Raw genomic sequence first — 18,129 nt, forward strand, 5'->3', positions numbered from 1 at the left:
TTAAAATTATGTTTTTATGACTGAAGCACAGTTTTAGCTAGGGCTATCTTTCATGTATCATTTTCCGATACTATTGTGGCAAATATAATTTTTTGTTTCTATTGAAGATAAACTTTGTATGATTAAACTATTTCTATTACTTGAACATTCACTCTTTGTATATGATGAAACACAAAGAAACATTTAGTATTAAAAAGATGATTAGTAGTGCTTGGCTTTTTATTTCTTGCATTCTGGCAATTTTTTGCACTTTACTTCTATAAATGCCCCAAACGATAAAATGATAAAATTGTAGTATTAATGCATTCATAATGTCTGAAAATTCTTCCTGACATTATATTACATGTTAAGCTTTATAATAGTTCCCCAGGTAAAATGCAACTCCCACAATGGTAGCCTAAAGAGAAATATGATAAGTCCTGAAATGTATAAATGGGTTTTACAAAGAGGAAAGAAATTACATAGAGGTAATTATGTGAAACTGGAGCAACAAATACTTCAATTAGACTTTCAGGAAGCAGAAAAAAAAAAAAAAGCAACAAAATACTCTGTTGGAAATGCTTTCGTGTGGAATATGGGCTAGAAATGCATTAGGTTATTTTTCATCTTCAGTTTTTAATTATCTTTAATGTTGAATAATGTCTCATGTTGGCTGTCACTGGTTCATTTGTTATGAAATCTAGTTCACTAAAGCTTGCTACTGGCATTTCTCTTTGTACCAGCTGTAAGTATGTATGAGTGAAAATGGATAGGTAGAGGTGTATGTTGTGCTTTCAGGCGTATGAGGGCCATGTCCCTTTCAAGATTTTCATCAAAAACCACAAAAGCAAGCTAACTGAGTCCCCCTGACGTTGGTACAGCAGCCACTCACCTTCTGGACCTCTAAATGATGTAGGAAGGACTGTGCCTTTGTTCATTCTAGGAAAGCAATTCATGTTATTGATAAGTCATTCTTCCATTTCCAGATAATGTAGTATACTATTACATAGTTTGAGCTCACATATGAACATTTCCCAAGTTTCATTAGTCCTGGAATAATTGTCCATTCATTTCATTTTATTCCAGACTTCCAAAATTGTTACAGACTTGGAACATAGAATAAAGTTTACAGCAGAGGAAGAGCTCAGTAAGCATAATAAATAATTCCTCGGTTCTCTGAGGTACTTTTAATTTAATTTGTCATGTTTTGAAGATTGCTAGCAGTACCTATGAAGGAATACCAAAGTACCTTTTTTTTTTTTCACTGCAAGATGCTTTATTTTAGAATATTCACCTACTTCACAGCAAATAAAGGCAAGTATGTTCATCTTGATTTGGAGATATGATTAAAAAAAAACAACCAAACAAAAATCAAAATGAAATGTTACAGAATTCCTGTGAGTAATCTAGAAGATTATATTTTTGGGAAGTTAAAGAACTTGCCTAACAGTTGAGTCTTTAAACTTTAACCTGGGATGCTCAATATCATGAGACTTACGCTTTAGTTATCTATTTGTTTTGATTGTAGTGAGAAAAGAGTGCTTGATTAATGTTATCTCAATGTATGCTTACCAAAATTTAGATCTCATAAAATCAAAGTTATGCTTGGACCCATGGGGAAGAAGAACTGATTCTGTTATTCCCATTGATTATTTTAGCAAGACTGCCTACTTCTGAATGTGTGCTGGGACTTTGTTAGCTCATCAGAATAAATAATGGTATTATTGAGTCAGTAAAAGGTTTCTCTAGATACTTGCTTTCTTGGACTTCAGAATATAGAGGGAACTGTGAATTGGAATACTGTGTAAGAGCATGGATTAGTAAATAAAGGTCTGGATTTAGGATTTGGTGTGGGGGTTTGGGTGGCTACAAAGCTAAATAAAAATTGTATAACATTTGAGAAGTTGTTCAGGTTTTTTTATGGTTATATAATCAAGTCAAAATTTGAGGGCAGTTTCTGATTGTTCAGCCTGGGGTAGCAGAAATAAGAGATGTATGAAATCAGAGGTCATTTAAAAAGTATACATCTTTACCTCTGCATTTCTGTCTACCTATCTAACATCAGTTGCATTGTAATATTTAGTTAAATTTTGTCATCTGCTTTTGAGAGGCTTGGTTTGTAGATTGTAGAAGGCAAAATACCTTTTAAAGAGGGTATAATATGAAAAATAGTAGAGAAATGTACTTCATTTAGTTGTAAAGAAGAGGTATCCATACTCACCTGTGCTTTTACCTAGCAGCATGCCTGAAAGCTGTCTTCTATGTCAACATGAAATTTTTGAGAGAGGAAACTTTTAACCTACTTTGCAATGTTCAATTTTTAACCTAACAGTACAGTACTCGTTAATTGCTTAAAAGTCCTTTAGCTGTCTATTCCCTGATTCTTTCCCAGAGGCATGATTTAATTTTAAAAATCATGGTGTATTCAGTTCTAATTATTGGAGGGCTTGTTCTAGACACATAGTTAAGGTATGTTAATGACCAAAAACTGTATCAGCTGGAGTCAATGTCAGTACTATCTCAAGGACATTGTCATTTAGCTTCTGTAAAATCTCTGCTAATATCTTTTAATCTGATGACAGATTCAGGCAAGCTGCGTGATATTTTGCAGTAATCTTATTGCCTTGGTTTGCAGTGCAGCTGGATTAAGTATGGAGTATACTTGTGTTCAGAGCCGTTAGACACAAACTTTAAAAAAAAAAAAAAAAAGGTAAAATAAATCAGTTGTATACCTCAAGCTTCAGTTCATTACTGGTACCTTTTTTGTTACACAGCTTACCAAGTATACTTTAGAGATGGCCTTTTTTTTCAGAGCTGCATGTCCATTTTCCTGGAAACTGTCATCTAGATGACTCTCTAAATACTGAATCCTGATTTTTCTGTCTTTTATTTATAGCATTTTTTATGGTCTGATTTTCATGTAGTGAAGTCTGTCTAAAGTGAACTTACATTTCTCGTTTGAAAGTTAGCAAAAGCTAACATGATGAAATTGAACATGCTGTTACTGTAGATCTAATAACAAGATACTTTGCTGAAATTGTCCCCTCAGCCCATTTATTGCCAGCTTGGAAATTCTAGTGTGGTGTACACCTATTACCTTAAACATATAACAAACATAGTTCTGTAATGTAAGGGAGTGTAGTATCAAGAGTAAGCACTGCCAGAAGGTAGGCATCTACCAAAGCATTTAAAAAGGGTCAAAATCAAAATGTCTGAAATCTGATGGCTCATTAAGCAATAGACATTGAATGTATGGGACAACTGAGAAATAAGTAACCTAATTTAGGGGCCTGCATGACCAAAACTGACTTTTAATTTAATGCATTCTTTTGGTAAACATCTGAAACACATGGTTTACTAACATAACGTTTGGTTTTTTTTATATTTAATTTAAATTTAATATAAATTTAATATTTAAATTTAATATAAATTTAATTTAAATTTAATATAAATTTTTAAATTTATATTAAATGAAGCAATACACTGCTGGGTATTGAAAAGTTGAGTAGGATTTGTACGTGTTCTTATTGTGCATTATTGAAGTAGTGAATTTATCATGATGGCTGATCTCTCTGAAACGGCAGAAGGTCTAAAAAACAACCTCAATGTACTTGATGTTGAGAAGAATTAAATCCAGGACTATATAAATAATTGCATTATTTCATATGTATTTTTCTTAGCTCTCTGTGAACCAAATGCAACATAAATCATGACTGAGCCAGTTAAATGCCTTTGGGTTTAGTTTGCTATTTAGAGCTTTAGCTATGAGTTTAAAATTTCTTGTTTCCATTTAAACTCTCCTCTGTTTTCATTTCCTAAAGGCAGATTTTTTTCTAGTCTGCTGGTTTGTGGTGCGCTGTCATCCACAGGCATGCTAATTTTCTGTTGTTGAGAGGCGATACTTACCAAGACAGGTCCAAGGAATCCTCCTTCAGTACTGTTCAATATGTCAGCATTGTTCAGCAACTTCCACTCCCCCCCTCGTTTACCTGACTATGAACACTGCTGGATGTGACTGTGGTTGTTTCTATCATTTCTAAGCTGTAGCCAACTTGTACACTGTCTACAGGCTAGACCAAATTTGTCTTTCTGTGGAAAAGGTGGGAGAGCTGCAGCGAACTTCCACTCCCACACTTGTTCCTCACAGAGTGAAAGAGTTCAGATTTGCTTCAGGGAAGGAGAGCTGGTTTTATAGCCCAGGAGTGCAGGTACTGTGAATCTGTGCAAAATGGTGGCAGATGTTCCTGCTGGGACTACTGACTTGTAATTCCATGAAGTGTCATTGAGTAGCAGCTCATCTTAACGTTGACTGTACATAATAATTTTATGCTACTAGCAAAATGAGCAAAAGGAATATGATATTTAACTTGATTTCATGTTTCCAGCACAAACTTTTCAATTTCTGGAACGGCTCTGAAAATGTCATTTTTACCCAGTGCTCTGCACAGAGTGTGCAAGTTTATAGGATGTTAGATGATGATCCAAGATGGAAGTCAGGAGCCTGTCTATCTTTGGATTTCAGAATGAGCTAGGGACCTACATACTCGTAAGCATCTGGACTCTGTGCCTGAACATCTTTCAGAATTCTAGCCGTAAATGGTAAAGCTGATTTTTTAAAAATGTCATCCACTGATGCTGTGCATTTGCAGAACTGGCCTATCACAGTAATTTGAACACACTTCATATTCCATTTCTGTCATATCATATATTTTGATTTGCAGTTTACAGATCAATATATTTTCTGAAATTATGATGAAAAGTTCTGTTAATCATTTTTCCTCTCAGTTTCTTGTTGTTATCCAACAATGAATTCTTAAGATCTATTTGGTTGTTCTAATTATTACACATCTTTAGCTTAAACATGCTTTATGAGCTCATAACTCACTGTCCTCCACAAATGAAACATAAATATTTGGCTAAATTATATTTTGTCTTTCTGGCGAATATTGGCTTGTGGCTAAAACCTCTTCTGAGATCTCCAAGTAAAATGTTTTCATTTGCTGAAAGCCAGAAACCTATTTATTATATTTAGACAACTTCATTTTGAGTGAATAGGGACAGAAGATAAAGATGGACATCTGGTGTTTTATTCACCGCAGTAAATGGAAGCTCTTTTTGTTTTGCTGTATCGAAGCAGCAGTCATCTGTCTGTATGGGAGTAAATAGCTTCCTTGGTATTTTTGCTGTTGTTAATAGTTGAGGTCATAGATCCTCAATGTTTCTTTGAGTGCTTATTTTAGAGCAGCTTATCAGTGGCTATGATTATAGGCAACTTTACTTGCAGGCAAACACTTTCCCCTGTCACCCTTAACCTGTACTGAGGCTGATCTCAGGAGCAGCATGAGGGCTGTGCTGACATTAATAATATGGACTACTTCAGTTGAATGCTTGAAGACAGGAGAATTCTTGTACCAGGAGACTTCAAATCCAACTGTAAAAAACAAAACACTCTAGCAAAATGTAGAGCGGAGAAGTAGATTATTGAATAATTCCCTTTTATATTCTTTCTGATAAATATTTATAGGTGAAGCATATACAAAGCCTATGGTTAAGTCTGAATAAATTTTCAGATCTTAATATTTTTATCAATCTTTTCTTTTTCAAGTTGAAAACTGACATAATTTTCTGAAGCTTAAAGTGAGTTCATCTCTTTTTTTTTTTTTTTATTTTTTTTAAATGAAGTCAACTTTGGGGGAAAAAGCCCGTTATCTAATAAATGTAATTTCTTTACCAACTCTGCTTTAGATGGTCTCATCTCAATGAATATAGAATAAAATTTTAAATTAATCTGTGCATTCGTAACAAATATCTTCCAGTGACTCAACAACTGTTTCACAAGTAAAGTAACCAACAAATGTATTTTATGCTAATAATCTGCCATAATTCAATAGATACTTTCAACACATATTTGTAAATTTAATACATACTAATTTTAAGAAAGAATCTTGACCATCTACTTCAGATGATGTGTATACCTGTAACAAAATACAGTGGAACCTTGTTTTTTAAGTGCAGCCAAGCGATGGATATGACCTTCAGTACTGCTTCTGGCAGAGGTGTACTAGCAGGAGAAGAGGCCTCTTTGTAAAGGCAGTCTCTTGGAGTGCCTGATCTTGCAGATTATCTCCTGTTTTGTGGATCAGAAAACCATGCAATAAATAACTATACATAAAATATTTTGTTGATTTTTTTTTTTTTTTTCCTTAAGGCATTTGATCATGTTTTTAAAAATAACCAAAGCCATTCCAAGGCAAAAAAAAAAAAAAAAAAAAAAAAAAATTCTTTTTAAATTACAAAAGGACCATTCATCAGTCACTTTCCATTACACTGAGGAAGTTCATAAATGCCAGAGATAGATTTTAAATTTCAGAAACTTCGTTTGTATTTCAAACATCCACACTTTGCTAAGCTGCTAGCAGCAGCAGTAAGTGAGTTTCACTCAGGCCTACTTGCATGGAGATTTCTGGAGTGTTAGTGGATAAATACCATGAAAAGATGGTGAGAGAAGAAGAGGTAAAAGCAACAAGGTCATAGTTACTTAGGCCAATAACTAGAACATCCTTAAACATCATGTATTCTCTTTCTTGTTTGCTTTGCTTTTCTGGGTTTTCCTTTTTGTTTTAAACAGTGAATATCAGGTCTATCTGATCACTGCTCTGTCTAGCTGCATAATTAGCTGATTTGTTTTGGCAGTGCAGGCAGAGTGTCATGCTGTCAAAAGGATGTTAAGACTGGAATGTGCAGTATGTAAATTGGGAAAGTTTAAAGAAATGTTAAAATTACATTGCATCTGCTTAGATACTGTGAAAAGCAAATGGCTAGCAGAGAGGTCTCGATGCAAGCTGAATAATGAAAAAGGTGGGGATTTCTGAATGTGGCTGGTGGAAGGAGAAATCTGCAAGAGCTGCATTTTATTTCTGGTAGAGACAAGTGTTTTAGTGTATGAAATACGAAGTTATGTTTTGAAAAATAATGGTAAAACTAAACACTGAACTTCCTAGCTGAGTATACTCCTTCCCACTTGCAGAGCTTCACCCTGTAAAAAGGGATACGTAATAAATATACATGTGGAAAAGTATAAGCAAGCTTGTGGAAGATTAGTTCTTCCATTTCTTAAAATATTTTGTGTTGTGTGCATTGTTTTTTCAATTGGTATTTTAGATGATATGATGAATTCCGTTAATAATATAATAACAAATCAATAATCATACTAATGCAATTTTGCATGTGTACATTTGAGTATGTACCTGAATGTCTCCTGCGCCTGCTCAGGAATCAAAACCATTCAGCCCAGATGTTGTACGTGCAGAGTGATTTCCCTTTTTATGCTGGAGAGGATCTGAACTTGTACTTTTAATTTTCATGGCACTTCTGGCATGGATACTTTCAATAACAATACCACCTCTTAGAATTCTGGTTTAATGGAGCATAAAAGTGAGAACACCTCTCCAGTCAAGTGGTTGCTTTCCCTGGGAAGAAGCTTTTGGTTCTTGCTCTAGTTTATGTTTGTTTAGGGAAAGAGAGCATGTGAGCAGTGTACCACACTTCAGGAGACACAGTATGCCTTGGGGATAATGAATTTTCCTGAGACGTGGGAAATCCTGGGCTTGGCTATCCGCAGGTAGATGAGGAAAGTCAAATGGATTTTTTTAGGTGTTGGTACGGTATGGAGCTGTTTTGCAAAAGGGGGATAGCCATGACATGACCCTAATTACTTATCATGTTGCTCTGTTTTAAATTTGATCCTTTTCCTGTGCTTTTCTAAAAAGCGTCTGAAATATATTTTGATCCTTTTTCATCAAAGGATAAGGAAAAGTGAAGAGAATGATAAATTTGATTTGATTTGAACACCAGTTCTTCAGTTTATGTTATTTTCAGAACAAACACAAATTAATATCATCTCTTAAATGCATAAATATTTCAAATAGATTTAATTACTTTTTGAAGCAAACTATTTATACAATATTGAAATGTATTACAATGGAATAACTTACTAATTATTAACAGTACTTCCACTTATTTTTGAGGGTTGAAATCTCAGTACTTATTTTTATATTTGAAGAAACATAGGCTCTGGAACCAAAGATCAGTTTCCATTACTTGTTCTGCATTAGAATCATGTACATCTGTGTCTGTATAGAGTCAGAAGAGGTCTATAAATATTCACTCATGTATATTTGTTTTCACTCATTATGTAGGAGTACAAAGTCTGCATGTATAATCCATCAAAATTTTTCATACCTATCTATAGTTCTTTCACACTTTTTTGCGTCTCTGATTTTTCCCTTCATGACTTTGAAGACTACCTCTTTTCTTTTTTTTTTTTTTTTAGTTTAAACATAAAGCCCAGTCTTGCCTTCAGTAAAGTTTTTCAAGAAATGATACACGAAATTCTTGTAAATAAAATTTTGTGTTTGAAGCTGCTTGTCTGAACATTCTGTCTTTGTACAGTTACACACATGAAGCCAGTTTCACTTCCTGTTGTCAGAATGAAATTGTTAGTACTATATATGTCAAATACCAAAAATCTCAGGGTCTTGCCTAAACCAAGTTGACGGTCCTAGTCTTGTTTTTTGTATTTTTTTTGTCAGAGGTTTTCACCTCAAAAAAAAATAAAATTGTCCCAGCTCATTTTTTTTCTGTCACAGGCCAGTCTCCTTACCAAACTCTGTGACTGAGGTCTGTCAATAGCTACTGAGCAGTTTCTTCCCCATCATCTCCTTCTCTGAAGATGAGTAGAGAAAATGGACTTTTCCCCATCAGCAGAAACTTTAAAAATTATACTGATAATTGAGAGATTAAATTGGCTAAAAAAGAAAAATCTATTAAAGAAGAGTATTAGGTGATATTGTCTGGCTTTCTTGGTTTTGGAAGGGGGTGTAGGTTAGGTTACCTTCCTTCTCACACTGTGCTTTGTTGAGAAGAATTACAGAAGGCTTCTTCCAATTTAAGCCTCTGAATTTTTACTTCGTATGGAGGCATCCTAAATGTCATGTTTCTAAATGGCACTCTTAAAGTTACTGTCACTACAAAATTCTTAATTAATGCAAGTGTTCCAACATGAGATACGAGATTATTTTGCAGCTGAAATATTTTTAGATGTGTCTCTTTCAGACTTTTTCTCATGCCTGTAAAGTGGTCATTTCTAATTTGAGAATGTCAATGCGTATATTCAGTGATCCACTACATAAACTTGCTGATACTTAAAAATCAATATGTGGCAATTTGAAATTGGTGTAAGAGTTGGTAGCATGAAACTGAAACAAATCTGTTGGAGTCCCTACTCAAAATGTTGCCTGATACTGAGAGGCTGTAGACAGTTTGAATGCGGAGGGGTAAATTTGAGGAAGACAGATTACTTCTGCTATGACGCATGTTGATGCAGAAGCAATCTTGCTGATTTGAAATATATCTGTTCTGATCAGCATACAGGTCAGCATAGACAAATTCTGCGTTTTCCAGGAGAAAACTCATTTGTGAGTCCTGACAGATCACCAACGCATTTTTCAGGCTGGTAGCTATCTGGACAGGAACACTATTCTGCTTTATCACTGAGGAATAGGGATGACGAAAGGAGGAAGTGTGTGAAGATGGGGGAGTGATAAAGCCAGTATCAGAGCTCCACTGACAGTGGTGCACTGTTGCCCAAGGTTAAGTGGAAGTAAGGCTTTGATTCCTTTTACCGTAGCTTAATAAGGTTCTCCGGAGGAAAAACTATAAATATCAAGCACTTGTACTAAGGGATTATTGTGTACAACCAAAGAGACTCATTGTTAAATAATATAGCTGTAATATATAAATTTATCTTTGTCTTTTCCTTCGTCCTCTCCCATATGCAATGGTAAAGTTACTTCTGTAACTTTGCTTCTTAGAAATCTGAGACTTTATTTGGTAATGCATAGGAAGTATTATAAAAACTTTAGACAGAAGCTATTGCATGTGTACCAAGAATTAAAAAAATCTTTTGATGAGATGTCCACTGCTGAAGTATTATTTGAGTCCATTTAAAAAAAAAAAAGGAGGAATTTTAAGTTATTAATGTTACAGTCACTTTTCATGAATGGTACTATTATTTTCTTTTCTAGTAATCAAACCTTTGAAGCACTCAGGCTTTGAACTTCACCAAATGCTGTAACCAGAGTCTTTTGAAAGTAGTAAATGGCTGTTCATTGGCTTCACTGGGCTCTGATCAAGTCCCCTGAGGGCTGCATGTATCTAATCATCTGCCTTGTGCATAGAACCATAACTGAGCAACAAACTGCCAATTTCCACTCCTAAGTGTATTTAGTTATCAGATGAAACTCATGAAGTGTATTTGAAAATTTCCAAGTTTGTAATTTTTAGGTGTGTTCTATAGCTATGTCAAAAAGAAGTATTGCTGAATTTTACTAATCTCTCTTTGAATTCCTTTTTTTTTTGCTATGAGGTAGGAGGTTCCTGTTAGGGTGGTGAGGCACTGGAATAGGTTGTCCAGGGAGGTTGTGAATGCTCCATCCCTGGCAGTGTTCAAGGCCAGGTTGGATGAGGCCTTGGGTGACGGTTTAGTGTGAGGTGTCCCTGCCAATGGCAGGGGGGTTGGAACTTGATGATCTTAAGGTCCTTTCCAACCCTAACTGTTTTATGATTCTAAGTTATGCCACTAGTAAAAAGATAGGGACAAGGCACATAAGTTGGATCTCTAAGTATGTATCACTAAACTTGAAGTAAAAGACTTCACTATTAGTCTGAAATCAAATGAAGATTTCTGAGGGTCTGAAAACCTCTTATTTTATTTTTTAAATCTATTTCATTCTGAATCAGAATGAAACCGTTAAGCGTGAAGATTCCCAGGTCCAGCATTGCTCATAATTCAGGCAGGGAAACAGAGTTTTCAGAAGATCTACCTCATCAGTCTCAGGCAAGTAGAGAAAATCTTTTTGTTGCTTCAGCTGGTTACCTCCGAGGTTAATGGAAGTTTATTAAACTTGATATGTTTTAAATTAAAAAAGAATAGCAAATATTCTGAATAGAGTTGAAACAGAGCTGAAATAGGGTGAATAAACCTGAAATCTTCACCCGAGATAGAGTCACAGGCTTCTACTTACTAATATTTATGCACTTGAACTGTAGGAGATACTGTTAGTACTCTACTATAGTGTATGCTTTACAATGAAAAGGGGTTAGGCATGACAGGTACTCTCTTTTGGGCTTGCAAGATTCCTTGTTTGTGTTTACTTAACATAAGCTAAAAGCTGTTGAATTGGAAATAGAGGGGATTAAAGGATGTAAAAAAAAATTGAGAATAGTTTAATTTTTAAAAACAAAACAAGAAAAACCCCAACATTTTGTCTTTCTAAAGCTTTTGAGGAATTAAATACATTCAAATGGGGAAAGTTTTATCTGTGTGCAGAAGGACAACACAACTGCAGAAGAAACCTGTTTGTTAGCGCAGAACTGGCCAATGTACAGAAGTGACACTACAGTAGTCATTTTAATGCATTTGTATTAATGTGATCACACAGATAGGTTACAGTAAATTCTACATTTGAATTCTTAAAAAAATTGCTGCTGATTGAAAATCACAGAAGCACTTGGCAACAAATTTGCAACATTTAGCCAGAATTTGTTCCATGGTGGATGTTGAATTCAGTACTTCTTGTTAAAATAGAAGGAATTTCATACTTTGTATGGTTTTTCCCAGAAGCAGCATGTTTTTCATTAGATGTGTTTATGTGCGAGAGAGAGACAGATGGGCAGAATGAAAATGGATAGCTGGGCAGAAGGGGATATCCTCACTTTCAGGTTGTGAAAAAATATATGGTGGTGATTTCTCAGAAAGCTTCCAAGTGCAGACACCTGTGCAGTCATGAAGAACCCTCTCTTTCTGCATTGCCCTGTCCTTTCCAACACATCCCAGTAATATCTGCAAATTGCGGATGTTTTCAGGCCTAACTTTGCTCTCTTTTAGTAAAAGCATAACATAGTTGCACAGCCAGAGAAAGATGGTGTGTCCTATTAGAATCAGATTCTGACATGGATAATACCAAGTTCAGTGCTTGTTACAGTGCATTGTAGTAAAGTTTTAAATTACTGTTATTTCTGCTAAGATTGTTTTGTTCTATATAGGACATTGATTTCTCTGTTAGGTAAACTGGTGATGCGTGAAAGCAAAAGAAATAAAGCTGTGTTTGAAGGTGAGATAGAAAAAGTCAGTCATTTCACTGAGCATCTGCTAGTCAATCAAAATATTTAACTAAAGAGGAGGCAAGTTTTCCATGGGAAGCTTGTGAAAATCTTTTACAGTTCTTGATTCTCTGAATGCGTAGAGTGAAATCATGTTTCAGATACATCAGGTTTGGTTTAAAAGATAATTTACAAACAATTAGAATTAATATCTTTTTCAAAGACCATCTGATATATTATATGGCTCATGAGTATTTGTGACTGTATTTCATTAGATTTTACTTACATGTTCTGCTCTTTTTTATTACATAATCAGACTTTAATGATCTTTCTGGAAACTTGGAAAACTTAATCTTCAGCAAAGTCCTGACTTTCCTTTAGCCTCAGGTCACAGTGCTTAGTGCCATTGTAGTGCTGTTCACTCTGCTAGGTTGCTAGTGAGAACACTGATAACTTCTGCTTGGTCAGTGTGGGTGCACCATAAGGATAGTTGTGCATCGGACTATGCTGACACAAGGACATTGAGACTGCTGTGCTGTGTCAATGGGCAGTGACCAGGAAACAGTAAAGAAAGCAAATCTGAACTGCTTTTTACCCAGTTGCATATGTGGCAAATCATGCAGCAAATAACTAATCCGAGAAAGTTGGGGCTGTTCAGCCTGGAGAAGAGAAGGCTGCGTGGAGACCTCAGAGCAGCCTTCCAGTATCTGAAGGGGGCCTATAAGGATGCTGGGGAGGGACTCTTCATTAGGGACTGTACTGATAGGACAAGGGGTAATGGGTTAAAACTTAAACGGGAAGTTTAGACTGGATATAAGGAGGAAGTTCTTTACTGTGAGGGTGGTGAGGCACTGGAATGGGTTGCCCAGAGAAGCTGTGAATGCTCCATCACTGGTGGTGTTCAAGGCCAGGTTGGACAGAGCCTTGGGTGCCATGGTTTAGTGAGGTGTCCCTGCCCATGACAGGTGGGTTGGAACTAGATGATCTTAAGGTCCTTTCTAACCCTAACTATTCCATGATTCTGTGATTCTATGATTCTAAACTAGAGCTGAAATTTCCTTCTTTAAGGCTCCGTTTTCTCTGGGTTGGATATATAATGTGGAAAATAAAATGCCCATTAGAATTCATAGTGCCTTACATTATTAAGCTTAGTATAAAGGTTGATTAATTAATACTAAGTAGTTCTTTATTGCTGCTTGAGTAGGCTCATTTTGAACAGACCCTTCATCCTATCCAGGATAGCCTGTGGTAATAAATAAAGCCCCAAAGCTTCAGCACCATGTTCCAGGGCTGTAGAAAGCATCATGCTGTACCATAAGTTTTAAAAGTACAGTAGAAAAATTATGAGTGAAATGATCACTCAAAGGGGACTATGAATCCAGCTAGTTTTATTTAGGAGTACCAAAGTAATTAATTAGCATACTTTTTTTTAATTTTTTTTTAAATTCTTTTTTATTTGCTCTAAATTACTCTTTATATAGAAAATATATGCCTCAAGCCATTTTTTTTTTTAATACTTGAAGACTTTTTTACGTAGAGATAGTAAGCTTCTGAGTCATCCAGAAGCATTTAAAAGGTTTCAGCAATAGTTTGGTGGGTTGCTGACCTCTGTATCTTCAGTCAGTTCTCAACTAGTAGTAGCTGTACAGCGTTAGCTTCAGAGGAGTAGTAAGCTCCATAGCTGTTTGCTGTGGGGCTAAGTTCAGTTCTTGCTTCTTGTTATGAGCTCTGAATCTCCCCAGGCTCTCCCCCCCCCCCCCCGAAAATTTTGTCATAGGCCTATTTTTTCCTTGCTTTTTGTCAGCATTTTACACCATCTTACATAAACTGGTAACTCTGAGATTGGAAGTTTTAAATTTGAAACCATACTCACTGGACAGGGTGTATGTGTGTGTGAAATAGTAAAAATAACTAATGCTAAAACCTGTTTGCAACAAAGAGCATCTTCTGTGTTTCAAAGGCAGCTCCCTGAACCATCCTGTGAAGCTTTTCAGCTTGCTCTTGGTTTCATGCGTAGTAGGATGTTCCGAACCAGTAAGCAAGGAACGCATTGTATTACTTTCTCTGCACAGGTCACAGAAGGGCAATACTGGGAATTGCATCTAGGTTTTCTCACCTGAAAGCAAAATACCATATAACATAGCCAACAGAATGGCTTTTGGAAGCCTTTTCCTAAAAGAAAATGTCTGATTCATTTCCAAATGAAAAATAAATCATAATATAATAAGGTTTTTCTTACTAACTAATCAGCTTATATTGTATTGTGGACTAAAATCAAAATAGACAACTGGTGCAATCTCACAGTCCTTCGCATGCAACCTAGCTTTATTACTGAAGCCCTAATGCTACCACTTTTGCTGACATTCAACATCAGGAACTCCAGTGTGTTTTGCATAATCACAGTACATAATGAGCCTTTAAACTGTGGATTACTTTAGGATAAAAACACCTGGTTCTGTATTATGTTTTATGTTGGCTGGGCGGCTGGCTGTTGTGCAGCTTTGGTTAGCCTTCGTTGCATAACTGCCTCCTGTGCTGGTGAAACATAAAGGTCAATCTGAAATCAAGCAATGCTTTGCTTAGTGAGGCACAGATACAACTACACCTCTTGTGCTTATTTCTCAGTTGTTTCCCACCCATTTTCAGGATTCCTTGGAGACATTTATTCTCTCAGAACAGTTTTGTTCGGTAACATTGTAAAAGTGTTTGTGGTAGTCACGCCTGTAGATCATAGTAGCAGCGATATATGAATTTAGAGATTCTTTCTCTATGATAATTCCTAGATCACTGAAAAGGACTCTAGCTCAGGAAGAAGCCTATTATATGAATTGAAAAAAAGAGAAATATGAAAGTTTTTTTTCCAAACACAGTGCAGTTATTGTGAATGTCATACATGCTAAGCAAAAATACATACAGTCTGGAAAAAATGGAATATTTATAGCACTTAGTATTCACAGTTATTGTAAGATTGAAAATGTGTAAGACATAAATCACATTGTGGTACACAGGCAATTACTTGTAAAGCCTATTCCATGCAACTCCTTAAGTACCAGTTAAAGGTACTTTGCCATCTCTGCTCTCAAATGATAAGCAAGCCTAATCCCTGTAGGTTTATCTTGGAATAAAGGATTTTTAAACTGGGAATTCTTTTACCACTCTGAATCCTAAGTTACTCTTCCTTTAGTGTATTTTACAGTTACAGTTAATTATTGTGTTCTTAGATCAGCAATTTGTAAACTCAGACATATTTTCATGGATAAACATGAAATAAAGGGAATTTATAAACCTGGATCATTTGGCGAGTACAAGAAGCAATCCTTAGAATCTGATGTAATCCATATACTTGACATAAGTCTCGCAAAAACTAAACTTGTGGTTCTGAAACTTTTTGTGGCCAGTTAAGCAATTATTTTTGTTAATTGCCAAGAACCTTTACCAAGATGAGGGTGTTTGCTGCAGGCAAGAGGCTGATGCTAGTATGGCGTAAGTAGCCTGGAAGTCAGTGCTGGAGTGGTGTTCTGCTGAGATATCCATCCCATGTCCACTGCGTGGGGCCCTGTGTGGCTCCTCTGGAGCAGGAAAATAGTTGTGGAGCCATTGCTGACTCCAGTCTTCTAGAAGGTCTAATGAGTCCATGAGGAGCTGTTTTTGATTGGTTTCTGTGCCTGTCCAAGTTTAGTTGAAACAGATCATATTCTCAAGCAGAACAAGAGGTTGTACACTGGATTCAGGCTTTCTCAAATTCAGTTGCAGTTCTTTTATTGAACAAGCATAATTTTCTTTGGCAATTTAAAATTTAGAAGTTACCATAATTTTCTTAAAATCTGTTTGGTTTATACTACCATTGCTTGGAAGTCTTCCATCAGGATAGATATATATTCGTGTAACAGGTAGGTTTACTCACTGTTTCCATAATAGATACTCAAGTTATGAGTCTGGCTCTTTACCGTCTGTATCAAGCACCATTAGCAGCATTTTAAGAGTGTTAGAGCAGAGCCTTCGGATACTTCTGGAGCAAAATGGTGAAATGCAGTAGCCATTTTATACTGTGCAAGTTGGCAGCTGTTATTGCCCAGACTTCTTAGCTAGCTCTGGAAGAAGATGGACTATGGGGTTGTAAAAATATATGAAAGTTCAGGTTGTAAAACTGGATGAAGGTTTTGGTGTTATCTAATTTTTGTTTCTATTTTTTGCTTCAGTGCTTTTTTTCTCCTCCTGTAATTTTATTCCAGCACTGTAATGGTATGATTACCTTTACAAAGAGGTACTTAAATTTAATATGTTATCTGTTAGATATTTGGGTTTCCATTTGGATAGAAGCCTTAAAAAAATATTGTATTGCTAAAGCGCTTCTGATTAGGACTAGACATTGGTTTTAGTTACATAAACCCACTAATGAGTTTTGTTAGGAGTCTGGATAGGTCTGCTGAGTGGCACACATGCACACCTTTCATATATGTCATGGAGTTATAAGCAATAGTACTTTCTTTATCCTAGATGCGTATTCTTGAGAAGGAAAATACAAAATGAAATGTATTAATTACTTAGTCTTCTTACTGACTGTGGGTATATTGAATGAGTTAAATCAAAGAGAATTTTCTTAGCATTAACAAAATGTCTAATGAAACATGTACCAACCCCTGGAAGGGTGGTTGGAACTAGATGATCTTTACAATCCCTTCCAACCTAAAACATTCTGTGATTCTGTGTTTAAATATCTTGAGTTGAAGTTGCTGGCATCATAGAAACCATTTTTTCAGTGTGTTTTACCATATTACATCAATCATTCTGTTTCTTCCTGTTTTTGTTTTGTTTGGTTTTTTTTTTAGGTTTTACTGGGATTTAATCATGCTCATAATGATGGTTGGAAACCTTGTCATTATACCAGTTGGAATCACGTTCTTCACAGAACAAACAACAACACCATGGATTATTTTCAATGTGGCATCAGACACTGTTTTTCTGTTGGACTTGATCATGAATTTTAGAACTGGGACTGTAAATGAAGACAGCTCTGAAATAATACTGGACCCTAAAATCATTAAGATGAATTACTTAAAAAGCTGGTTTGTGGTTGATTTCATCTCATCAATACCAGTGGATTATATCTTCCTCATTGTAGAAAAAGGAATGGATTCGGAGGTTTACAAGACAGCGAGAGCACTTCGTATTGTGAGATTTACAAAAATCCTCAGCCTGTTACGTTTATTACGCCTTTCAAGACTGATTAGATACATACACCAGTGGGAAGAGGTAAGATTTATAAGGTTATAACATAATTCACTCAGATCTTTTTCCTACCAAAAAAAAAGAAAAAATAGTCGGGTCTTTCCAAAGAGCTACACAAAACCCAAAATGGAATAAAGAGTTTTTATTCACCAATTAGCATAATTACATAAAGGTACTAGTAAAAAAGCCTTTTTGAAAGAAAAAGCGTAAGGTAACCATCTTCTCTCTGCTAACAACAGAGACAAACAGTATGTTTGGGACTATCAGCAGAAGCATAGATGAGCTCCTTTGGAGAATAATAGCAATTTCAGCAACAATCTGAATCTGCATTTGGATTTGTTGACAAGCACTTAAACTTATGAAGTTAATGCTCTTGTAATCACAGAGAAGTTAAAATACATGTTCATATTTTCCTATTTCAGGAGAAATTGAAACCATTTATTATAGAGTAGATTTCCTAGAATGCTCATTATTTTAGTCTGTATGTAGGCTAAATATATCAAATACTGACCTTCTTTATAAAATATGGGTAGCTCAAATTCTGAGTCATTGCCTTCTAAACTGTCAACTCCACTGTTTCCAGACGTGACCTTATGCTGCCTGCTACTTTGGCACGGTAGCATTTCCAGGAAATTATGGCATTCCCTGTTTTGGCATGCTCATGGCTAGAAAGTGTTTAATGCTTTGGCACATACCGTCATGATTCAGTCATTTCATTTCTTGCCTGTCCCCATTTCTGGAATTCTAAATATCATATTA

At 35.6% G+C, this 18,129-nt stretch overlaps 1 protein-coding gene across 1 annotated transcript in view; it reads left to right on the top strand.

Annotated features, from left to right (window-relative positions):
- Positions 1–18,129, top strand: part of HCN1 (hyperpolarization activated cyclic nucleotide gated potassium channel 1) — a 188,537-nt gene that overhangs the window by 5,508 nt on the left and 164,900 nt on the right. The window contains exon 2 of the mRNA XM_062604286.1: positions 16,971–17,394. Within this exon, the coding sequence (XP_062460270.1) occupies positions 16,971–17,394 (424 nt within the window). The remainder of the gene's footprint in view (positions 1–16,970; positions 17,395–18,129) is intronic.

Source organism: Pezoporus occidentalis, unplaced genomic scaffold (assembly GCF_034315485.1).
Source record: "Pezoporus occidentalis ecotype Australia unplaced genomic scaffold, CSIRO_AGI_Poc_V1 ctg85, whole genome shotgun sequence".
Classification (NCBI taxonomy): Eukaryota; Metazoa; Chordata; class Aves; order Psittaciformes; family Psittacidae; genus Pezoporus; species Pezoporus occidentalis.